The following is a 12,129-nucleotide window of genomic DNA, read 5'->3' on the forward strand; positions in this document are numbered from 1 at the left end:
ACTTTACAAATACTCTAACTAAGAAGCTGTAAAGATAACATTTTTATAACATAATGCAAAATAAATTTACTTAACATTTAAATTTATTCATGAGTTTGATACAATTTTATAAGAGTTAGTTTGGTTTTCAAAAATTTATTTTAAGTTGAATCTATTTTTCTAGTTGCAGATTACTATTATTGTGTTCTTTTCATATTTTTATTTTTGTTTGGTTAGATAAGAGGTGTTTGTCTTAGGTTAATTATGTTTTTAATATAAAATTGTATAATATAATGAAAATATTTTTGAAATATATCTTGTTGTGTTAAGAAACAACATGTTGTTATGAATTTCAGTTAGACTATTATTTGTAAGAAAAATCTATTTTTATGTTTATCAAGGATTGTCCTTCAGGTTCATACTGTCCAAATAGAGATAAAGTCCTTCCTTGTCCTTATGGTTCATATACAAATCAGACTAAAAGCATATCATGCCTTGCATGCCCACAAGGTTACAGCTGTTTAATTTCCTCAAACAAGCCTCAAAATTGTAAAAGTGGCTATTATAGCCTTGAAGGTAATGCAACCTGTTCTGCATGCCCTGCTGGATATCAGTGTGTAAATGGAGGGCCTCCTACTATTTGTAATATTGGTGAATACTCTCCATTTTCTGCAGAGTTTTGCTATCCATGTCCTGTGGGCTACAAGTGTGAATTAAGAGGCATGGAGACACCGAATATTTGTCCTGATGGGTATTACACAAACACAGAAAGGCAATCATCTTGTATTATTTGTGAGGCTGGTCGCAGTTGCATAAATAGAAATGCTTCAGTGATCTGTCCAGCAGGGACATACAGCCCACCTGGAAATGCTTCTTGCTATAACTGTCCTTTTGGTAGTTATAGTAGCATTGGTACTCCATATTGCATGTTATGCCCTGCTGGAAAATCTTGCATTGATGCATCACTTTTACCTGAAGATTGTCCAGTAGGTTACTATTCAAGCATTGGTGATGGAAAGTGTTCTATGTGTAGTCTGGGTTACAGGTCTTCAAACAAAACAGCTTGTGTACCTTGTGATGCTGGTCACTATTGCCCTCACCCCAGGTAAAAAGATGATGTTTTTAGCATCTTTAACTTTAAATTTTTATATTTTTTATACTGATTAAAATTTAACATCACATAAGATAACTTTTACTAAATCATAGCTATTCAATGGTACCATGCCCAACTGGCATGTATTCACTTGGAGGTTTACATCTAAATTGCACAGTATGTCCAGCAGGCTTTGCTTGCCCATCTTCTAGTGCTGCACCAATTCCATGCTCTGGAGGTTTGCTTACAAGATTATTACTGCTTTGTTTAGTTTTTATTTATATATAACTTTATTTTTTTTGTTGATAAGTAAACTAAAGTTTGCATAAAATTGTATTTTTGTTTCATAAAATTTTGAAATATAGCTTTTTTTTTATAGTTATTTACTTTAATTTGATTAGAGTTTATTCAGTAATAATTTCCTTCTTTAAAAAATTTGATTTTATGTAGCAACCTATTCACCAGCATTTTCATTATCGTGCCTAACTTGTCCGGCTGGTTTTCAGTGCCCTAACCGCTCTTCTATTGAGGAATGCCCATTTGACTCCATTCATGGATACACATATAGTACTGATCAAAGTTAGTTTTTTTTTTTGCTTTCTTATTTTTTTTTTAACTTTTTTTTAGACTCTTTTCATTATGTTATATATTTTTATTTATATCATAGTGCTTTGCTGCATTTTGCTCCAATTAATAATAAAGTATGCTTTAATTATGCATTTATACCCATGTCTTGAATAATTTGGATGCTCGTCATTAATAATTTCGACAGTTCACTTCAATTTTTTAAATTTTATTTTAATGCCTAGCTATTAATACAATCTCAAATATCATAATTCACCACTAATTTTTTTGGGAAATTGTGAACCCAGTTGATCTTAAAGAAAAAGTAAGAAATTTGAATATTAAAAATTACTACTTTATAACTATGGTAACAACCACAAATGACAGTTGTATTTTACATTTTTAAAGTATATCAAGCGCCACTTTTATATATATGTTGTTTCATATTTTTTAAAATGCTTTTGTAGAATATATTTTTAGATTAAATAATTACTTTCAAATACATGAACAAATTATGATTTTATATCGTTCTTTGCAACATCAAAAAAGTTGAAAACCATGTAAAAATGGATTTTATTACATTTTTCATTACTGCTTAAAAATTAAGGTGCTTGTGGGAATGGAGTTAACATTAAATACTATTGGAAATTGGTTCCAATATGGATAGATCTTTGAATTTGAAAATCAACCTATAAATAAAAAAGTTATGAAAATTTTCACCTAATAAAAAAATAATGATTTTTGCCAAAACTTTGTACAGTACAATCTCTCTAATTCGAACTTCATGGGGAAAAATAAAAGTCCAAATTAGAGAGATTTTCGAATTATAGAAAGTTGATTTTTTTTCAAATATTCTGGTCAAACTACAAATAGAGATGAAAAAACAAACAAATAGTGATTCTTAGGCCTAAATGCAATAGAGATTATGTGTTGTAAACTTTTTTATTTAAAAAAAAAAGTCAGTAATTGTAGATCGCCTTTTTTGAATATAAGCTCATTTGTTTGAAACATTTAAGTACAGCTTTGTTGACATGATAATACGTATCAACCTTCACCTGTTTAGCCAAATTTCCTTGACGAAAAGCGTCAAAGATTTTATCTTTAATCTTTTTCCAGGTTAAAAGAATGTTTGGTGGAATATCAAAGATTTTTGAAACCTCTATTTGTTTTTCCTTTCTCAAATTCTAGTACAACATCGTGTTTCCGCTTTAAATTGGTTTCTTCATGCGGTCTCTTTGATGCCATGACGTTTTTTAAACAAAAGATAATAATTCTTGTTAATCGTTTTTCAAAAACTCAAAACATTCAAAATTTGAAAAAAGAACTCAACGGTTAACAAGCTTTTTACACGTCAGAAAATAAAAAAATCGATTTACAGAGAGATTCTCACTAAAGGGTCCGAAAAATCCAATCGAGTTACGGAGGTTTTCGAATTATAGAGATTCGAATTATAGAAAATTAAACAAAAGAGTTTCTTAAGTGCATATCACGGTGACTTTACATTTAGTCGAATTACGGAGGTTTTCGAATTAAGGAGATTCGAATTAGAGAGATTGTACTGTATTATCTTTGCAAAACTCAAATTTTGAGCAAAATTTGTTTTTGTTTACTTAATAATTTTTATAAATTTTAAGTTTTTACTATTTTTTCTAATTTTAAAATGGCTTCTGCAAGAGATCATGAAAATGACCACTGCAAGAGATCATGAAAAAATAACTAGGGCTGATATGAAAAATACAAAAACCTTTAAAAATGTCATTGATTCGATTGGTTTGATTGATTTGCCGATTCTTTAAAGTTTCTCAAAGAAACAAAGTCAGATGCCTCAAAATGGCTTGCTGAGTTGTTACGCAACCTTATCATGATAGGCAGCTAAAAAGTTCAGAATGTCAGAAAATTCTTAAAAAGTTGATTCTTTTCAACAATTTCCCAAGACAAGCGACAACCCAACCAATCCAAATTATCTACACTCTCAGGAAATTCAATGATGTTGTTAAGGCTTACTTTGGAAACAAGTTAATAAAAAAAGTAGGTATAAAAAAATTAGGATCAAACTATCAAAAAAAAAAGTTCAAGAATTCAAGAGTTCACCTATCAACAGATGCAAGTGTATCACCAAAAGTACACACAGTTTTTTATCACGTTCAATACTTCATCGAATGGAAACACACCTCTCTGCGAATCTTCTATGAGCAACCCACAATTCGTCATCAATTCAAAATTCACTGGAAAAGATTTAAGCAACCACAAACCCATCCACAATATGCAGAGAAACTAAAGAATTGCATTGTCGATTACAATTCAAAGCACATTTGAGTTGTTCAAAACTTTCTCACAAATATTTGTTGAATAAATTCTAAATAAACTCAAACACAATCATAGAATATAAACACTCATATTTTGTATAATTTTAAGATGGAAAATATAAGTGCAAGAAATTTTTCAAATAGAATGTTTAACAGTAGTTAAAGTAAATTTATTACTCATATTATTGTGTTTTTGGAATATTTTTTATCCTATTTATAAAACTTATTGCTTTCACTGTACTATACTTTTCATACTGTATATTCAATTTTGTTGTTTTTTCAGAAACGTGAAGTTTAGTATACTATAAAAATACAAAATATAACTGTCATTTGTGGTCGTGATCATAATTATATAAAGTAATAATTTTTGAACTCACCTTTTTCACTCCTTTTTTAAGATTAGATTTCAGTGACAATATACTAGTGTTCAATTGAGTCTACCCTATCATTCCCTAAAAGGTTTTCTTGGGTCAGTCAAGTTTGCAAGATCTTAAAAAAATTCAGGTGTCTATTTGGGCTTCTGTATCCAAAAGTATTTTATATGCATAGTATTTGGTTACTAAGGCTTTGATAAAAACAAATAATTGTAGGTTTTTTCATGAACTATTGTTAAACCTAGTTTTAAAACTTTCCAATAATTCTGGAACACCTTTAAGGTAGACAAGACAAATGACATAATTTTGGTTTTAGTTTTAATAAATCTTATGTTCTGATTTCCGACAATTCTGGAACACCTTTAAGGTAGACAAAACAAATAACATAAATTTGGTTTTAGTTATAATAAATCTTATGTTCTGATTTACTAAGTTTTGATTAGGTTTTTAAAATAATAATAAAAAAAGATATGCATTTTGATGAATTATTTTTAAACCTAAATCTATTGTTCCAGATGTAATGTTAATTTATTTGATTATTAAAACATAATTACTTAGATGCCACATTAAAATCACAAATGTTTGATTACTTTTTAATGTGTCAATAAATTCAAACCTACAAAGTATTCAGATTGTGGGTATAATGCAGCATCAGAACTTTATATTTTTGACCTTTATTCTATATGAAATGCTGCAAGACATTATGATATGTTTGTATTTTATATTCTATCTTTTAAAAACGTTTAAAACTCTTACTATATTCTATGTGCAGTGCTAAGTTGTGCAACTTGCCCATCCAAATACACTGGGCAAGTTTGTAAATCAAGAGACCAACTACCATCAACTTGTAAAACTGGTGAAGTTGTTATTCAAAATGGTACTGACTGTATACTTTGTTTACCTGGGTATCAATGTCCTTATCCTGGGCAAGATATGATTAAGTGTCCCCAAGGCATGTGGTCATTAGCAGGCTCTACTTCTTGTGCAGTGTGCCCCGCAGGATTTTTTTGTCCTAATGACAATTCAATTCCAATACCTTGTCCTTCTGGAACATATCGATCTCTTAGCAACATGTCTGATTTTTTTTGTTCTCCTTGTCCTGGCGGTTTTTCTTGTGAAGATCCCAGTGCTGCTCCAGTACCTTGTTATCCAGGTAATTTTTGCAAAATGAGTATATAATCTGGGAACATTATTTTAAAAATTATTTTTATCAAGAGTTTTGTTTTATTATCAATTTTAAAACTTTTATAAGCTCAGAGATTTTTGTAATAGAGTGAAGGTAGAGCATGTGACCAATTTGCAACATAAACTGTTTATAAATTTTTTCAACATAAAGATTTTTATTTTACTCAACCTTAGATTTTTTAAATTAGGATTTCTGAGTAGCCTGGGTTCCTCAATATGTACAATTTGCCCAGCTGGATATTCTTGTCCTGATATTACAAATCCATCTAAAAATGTTCCATGCAAAAATGGTACTTATTCAATTGCTGGAGATCTAATTTGCACACCTTGTAATGCTGGAAAGTATTGTCCCAGTAATTTGTAAGCAAATATTTTATAAATGTCATAAATAATAACTATTTAATGCAATAAACCTTAATATATGTTTTGGCTTAAGAGTGGTGGTGGTTGTGGCAAAGATTGTGCTGATGTTTCTATGATTGCTTTTGTTGCTTCTGTTTACAGTATTGTCACAAGCCAATCCCACCCCTTTTCCCCCTTATTAGGTTTCCCTTCAATGAGTTTTACAGAAAATCATATAGTATATAAATATATAATTATATATTTTATATAAAATTATATATAATTATAATAAATATATATATAATAAAATTATATATAGTTATAATAAATTATATATAATTATTGTTTTGAACTTCAGAAAACTTTTTCTGAAGTTCAAAACAAACAAAACAAAACAAAAAAGAGAGAAAAAAAAAAAGATCAAAACAAGTATATTGGAAAAAATTTAACACAACTTTTCTTAATTTTAAATTTAAAAAAATTTGTAGTTCCTGTCAAATTTGTTTTTCTAAATATTTTTATGAAAGCATAATAATCAATTTTTGGGTTCTAGTATATAAAATTTTTAATCAATTTTTGATATAAGTTGGTTTCTACATTTTGTAAGAAACTTCTGAAAGCTTTCTGGAAGAGTTTTTAATTGAAACAGTTATTAAAAAAATTAAAATAAAATCCAAAAAATGCAGTTATTTACTTTCTAGATCTTAATATTGAGGCTATATATATATCTTTTTTATTGACTGTAAATTATGGAACTCAATTTCAATCTCATCATTAATATGGCTCAAAAAAAAAGAACAACATGCAAAAAAAAATAAGCTAGAGTAACATATAGTCTAAAACTTCCAAGTAGTTTCTTTTCATGAATAACAAATATTTGTCAAGTTTAAGCAAAATTTTAATATTTAGAGATGGCTCGAAGCCTTCAGCGTTTTTAGTTATAGCATAATTGATAAAAGTTGGAAACAATTTGTTTGAAATGCAGTTTCATATAAAAAGTACATCAAATAAAAAATGTAAATAGTAATTGTGATAGCATGAGTTTCTTTGAATTTGGAAATGATGCTCTGTTCTATTTATTGAGTTGCAGTACATAATGGAGTTGATCTTCACTTCTGTATCAATCACACTTGGATTGCAGCATCTTGGATTAGAGCAACCCCATGCTCTGCATGGTCTTTGGTTAGCCTATATCTTTATAATTTATGGTGCAACCTGATAGTCTTTTCTACTATTCCACAATTCAGAATCTTCAATTAGGAGTCTTTCTAGAATGAGGAATAGGCATTGGCATAATTATATATAAATGTATGATGATGATCATGATTATCATGATGATCATGATGATTATGATGATGATGATCATGATGATGATCATAATGATCATGATGATCATGATGATAATCATGATCATAATGATCATGATGATAATCATGATGATGATGATTATCATAATGATCATGATGATGATTATCATAATGATCATGATGATGATCATGATTATGATGATCATGATTATGATGATCATGATTATGATGATCATGATTATGATGATCATGATTATGATGATCATGATCATGATTATCATCATCATAATCATCATCACCATCATGATCATGATTATGATGATCATGATGATGGGTGAAATTAATTTATTCTTGTTCAGAATCAATACAGAATTAGATTGCCCCCCTGGTTTTATATCTGAATCAGGTGCATCCTCATGCACACCATGTCCAGCCGGTTACTATTGTGATACACCATTATCTGCTCCTATCTCATGCAAAGCAGGTCAATATTCTAAACAAGGTTCTTCAATGTGCTACTCTTGTCCTGCTGGTTATGAATGTCCTTCCACAAATACTGATTTGCTTATAGCTTGTCAGCCAGGCTGGTATTCAATAGGTGGCCAAGCAAGTTGTACACCATGTCTTGCTGGACAGTAAGAATATTTTAAGATAAGTTAGATATAGAAAATAAGTATGCTATTAAATATAATTAATATTTCTTGAATATTTTTAGTTTTGTGTAACTATTACATTCCAATATAGATCATTTTTTTAATTAGATATTGTTCACGCACAGATTTAAAAGATTCTCAGAATTGCCAACCAGGTACTTACTCTACATCTAACTCATCAAGTTGCCAGTATTGTCCAGCTGGTTATATGTGTCCATATACAGACAAAGCAAATGTGTAAGTTTTCTAGCTATAATTTTTTAAATATTTAAAGCTACTTAGAATAATTTTTTGTATAGAATTATGTTTAAAAAATGATTCCATTTTTTTAATTTTTAATAGTAGTTTATGAGTAATTGTTGAATATCCTAAAGTTATGAAAAATGTCTAATTTCTAGTATTCCTTGCAATCCTGGCGAATATTCACTTGGTAATTCTCAAAAATGTTTAGTATGTGATGCTGGATCTTACTGTGAAACTACAAAATCTGCTCCTGTAAAATGTCCACGTGGTTACTATTCTTATGGTAAACAAGTGAATTGTACAAAATGTGAAGCTGGTTATCAGTGTTCTGACCCAACTGGTATTGATTATTTATCAAAGTTCTCTCTTTTAATTTATTTTAAACTTATTTTTAACTTATTTTTGTTAAGTACTTCCAATACCATGATGCTTAACAAATTATTTAGACCCAGTTATTTGTCCTGTGGGAACATACTCAGAAAGTGGTGCAACACTTTGTTTAACTTGTGATCTTGGTTATACTTGTGTGGCAGGATCAATAAGTGCAACACCTCTTGATGGTAACTGATTGAATTTTGAAAAACCTTCTCATAAAAAACTCACTGATAATTTTTTTTGAGTTTTTAATATGCTAGTAATTTAAGTAAGTAATTTAAGTATTTTAAGTAATTTAATATGGCAGTAATTTAAGTTTTTAAAATGGTAGTTTTTGATCAAATTTTTTCTAGATACTCTTACAAAATACCTATGAACTACTTGATGATTTAAAATTTTTTTTTGTTTGCTTTCTTGAAAAGTTCACAAAGTTTAGGACAATGACTAGAGACTAAAAATACACACTTAATGGCAATTTAAAAATATTGAGTTATATAAGTTTTCAACCTCTGCAGTTCTTTTCTAAATTTTTGTTGTATAAGTTTTTAGTTATTAGAGATGTAATTTTTTAAATTCATCTCATAAAATACTCTGAGTTATAAGAAATCATTTTCTGTCAAAGTATATTTTATAAACATTTGAAATACTGATCAGTCACCAGAACTTATTTCTACCAAATAGTATACACTTAACTGCAAAATTAACGCACTATTTATACATTTTGATTTATTTTAATTGTCATCAATATTATCATATATTTTGACAAATATATTAAGATTAGAACACATGAACACAATTATTTTGATGATAATAATAAAATTGACTTTGAGGATGATGAAAAAAAAAAACTAAAGCCAAAAATATGGTTCATTTAACAAAATAAAATGCTCATTATTGCTATGCACACTAATACAGCTTAAATTGAAACATTTTTGACTTATCAAAAACTAGTATTACCACCTATTGATATAATTACAGCCTGGTAGTGCTGTGGCATACTTGAAATTAGAGATCTAATTGTTTCTTGAGGCATATCTTCTTACACGCAGATAAGACTTTGTCGCAGCTCATCTAGGCTGTTAGGTGGTGGATGTTGGATTCTAACACGATGTCCCATTATGTTCCAAAGATACCCTATTGGGTTCATATCTAGACTGCAAGCTGGCCACTCCAAAACTTGAATATTTACATTATTTAAGTATTCAGTAACAATATGTGCCATACTTGGTCTAGCATTATCCTACATAAGAATGAAGCCATCTCCAATGTATGGTGCAAAAGGTACCGCAAAAGATTCTAAAATGTCTGCTATGTATTTTTGAGAAGTGAGATGTCCACCATCAACAATAAAAAACTCTGTGCTAGCTGTGAAAGATACTCTGCCCCATATCATGCTGCATATCAATGAGCTGCCTCCATATAAAGTGGTTTCTTGAATGTTACAAGCAGAATATCTTTCATTTGGTTTTCTGTACACTCTTGGGCGACAATCAGAACTTACAAAGCAAAACTTTGACTCATCTGTAGATAAGACCTGTCCAAAGTCATTTATTTCCTAATTTATATGCCTCGTTGCAAAAGCCAGTCTGTTTCTTTGGTGGTCTACAGACAATCTGGGACCAGTAGCTGCTACTCTAGGTCATAAATGTAAAGCACGAAGTCTTCTTCTTATGGTATCTTAAATAATAACAGTTCCATGAACCTCAGTAAGTTGTATTTGGAGACTTCATGCAGTAGTGAACCTCTCTCTTAGTGTTCAAAGCATTAAAAATTGGTCCTTGATGGAATTTGTAGCTTGTGGTCTGCCTTGGCTAAGATGTCTAGCGTGATCCTTGGTCTCTACAAACTTTTTTAGAACCCTACTGACAGTTGTATGAGACACTCCAAATCTTTTACCAAGTTTGCAATTTGTTAATCTTCATTGGACAAAGTAACAGTTGCAACGCATTCATCATGACTTAAATTTCATCTAGAATGCTGCATTTCAAACAGATGTGTTGCTCAAATAACAGTTATCTTTTCTACAGTTATAACAATTTAAAACCAATTATACTTTTCTGTTAGAAGTGAGTTTTACAGCAAATTTATAGCAAAACATGAAAAGCTGCTATAATTTCAAAATTAAATAAGGGAAACAGAATAAAACCTTCAAAAGGTGTAACAACAAACATTATTATCATTTTTGTAATTGGCATATCCGCAAAATACATAATATTTTTCAAAGTAAGTCAGAATTTATAAGTGGTGCGTTAATTTTGTGGTTAAGTGTATTTTCACTTAATACAAACAGGTTTGTTCAGTAAAAGTTTAAAACTGAAGAACATTCTTCCTGCAAAAGTTTAAGTTCATAAAACAGTCAATATAGTAAGTTTATGAAGTCCTATTTGTAAATATTTTTTAACAAATTTTTTTTTATATAGGTGCTTGTCCATCTGGAGGGTATTGTGATGGGAAATCATTCATGGCATGTCCTTCAGGAACATATAATCAGAACAATAGATCTAGAGATTTCTCCGCATGTCAAAACTGTCCACCAGGTTTTTATTGCACAGGGCCTGGTGTTAGCGATTATACTTTGTTTCCCTGTAATGAAGGATATTATTGTCCTGAAGCTACTCATTATTCAACTGAGTTTCCTTGCCCATCTGGAAAATACAATCCTTTAAGAAATCAGACATTAGATTCAGCATGCATAATTTGTGAGCCAGGTTACTATTGTCCTCAAGGTACCGGTAGGTTATTATATGATTGCCCTCCTGGCTATTATTGTCCTATTGGTACAGGTTCTGCAAACTCTTATGCATGTCCTATAGGAACATACTCAAGTGCATATAGACTTCAAAATGCATCTCAATGTGTAAGCTGCCCAGTGGGGCATTATTGTCCTGATGGGAGTAAACTAGAACCAACAGTAAGTCCTATCCCCTGTCCTCCAGGAACTTATAATATTAATAATAGAACAGGCCATATCTTAAATTGCAAGCCATGTGATGCAGGAAGAACCTGTACTGTGCCTGGATTAAGTTCACCAAATGGTATTTGTGATATTGGTCACTATTGTCCACCTGGGACAATAGTTGGTAACCAGTTTCCTTGTCCTCCAGGTACGTACACTAATGAAACTAATTTAAAATGGGCTGAAGAATGTCTTCCTTGTCCTCCGTCATTCTCTTGTACTTGGGCTACAGGTTTTCCTAATAAACCATGGCAATTTTGTCGTCAAGGTCATTACTGTCCACAAGGTATTTTTTGTTTAATATCTATTTACTTTTTTCTCTAGGTTATTTATTCTTTTTAAATTGAAAGCAAAATCTAAAAACTGAAACAGTTTGTTTGTTACTATGATTGCTTCTAATATACAAAAAAAGTTCCATGCAGAATAAATAATGTTCCAATAGAATAAATAATGTTCCAATAGAATAAATAATGTTCCAATAGAATAAATGTAGAATAATCCTACCAACCAGGAAATGAACATTCCTTGTTGGTAGGATTATTCTTCCTTCTTAATTTTTTTTTAAATTGCAGTTGAAATTTTAGCCTTTTCCAATATAGAAATTCAGAAAATTTTACAAGTTCCGCAACATAATGCTCTTAAAAGTTTGTAGCCTAATTTTTTTATGACAAAATTCCCGAATTTAGTTTTATAATCATTTTTACTATTTTTTAGTTTTATTCCTAAATTTAGTTTTCTTGAACTACCAAAAA

At 29.9% G+C, this 12,129-nt stretch overlaps 1 protein-coding gene across 1 annotated transcript in view; it reads left to right on the top strand.

The window, feature by feature from the left end:
* LOC145191539 (uncharacterized) overlaps nucleotides 1–12,129 on the top strand; it is a 51,756-nt gene that overhangs the window by 4,679 nt on the left and 34,948 nt on the right. The window contains exons 4-13 of the mRNA XM_090067567.1: nucleotides 381–1,084; nucleotides 1,186–1,310; nucleotides 1,523–1,651; nucleotides 5,089–5,469; nucleotides 5,690–5,861; nucleotides 7,510–7,785; nucleotides 7,912–8,040; nucleotides 8,202–8,386; nucleotides 8,493–8,606; nucleotides 10,842–11,663. Of these exons, the coding sequence (XP_089923693.1) occupies nucleotides 381–1,084; nucleotides 1,186–1,310; nucleotides 1,523–1,651; nucleotides 5,089–5,469; nucleotides 5,690–5,861; nucleotides 7,510–7,785; nucleotides 7,912–8,040; nucleotides 8,202–8,386; nucleotides 8,493–8,606; nucleotides 10,842–11,663 (3,037 nt within the window). The remainder of the gene's footprint in view (nucleotides 1–380; nucleotides 1,085–1,185; nucleotides 1,311–1,522; nucleotides 1,652–5,088; nucleotides 5,470–5,689; nucleotides 5,862–7,509; nucleotides 7,786–7,911; nucleotides 8,041–8,201; nucleotides 8,387–8,492; nucleotides 8,607–10,841; nucleotides 11,664–12,129) is intronic.

This window comes from Hydra viridissima, unplaced genomic scaffold (assembly GCF_058129835.1).
Source record: "Hydra viridissima isolate aposymbiotic clone 2 unplaced genomic scaffold, HvirCarnegie_v1 scaffold_11, whole genome shotgun sequence".
NCBI lineage: Eukaryota > Metazoa > Cnidaria > Hydrozoa > Anthoathecata > Hydridae > Hydra > Hydra viridissima.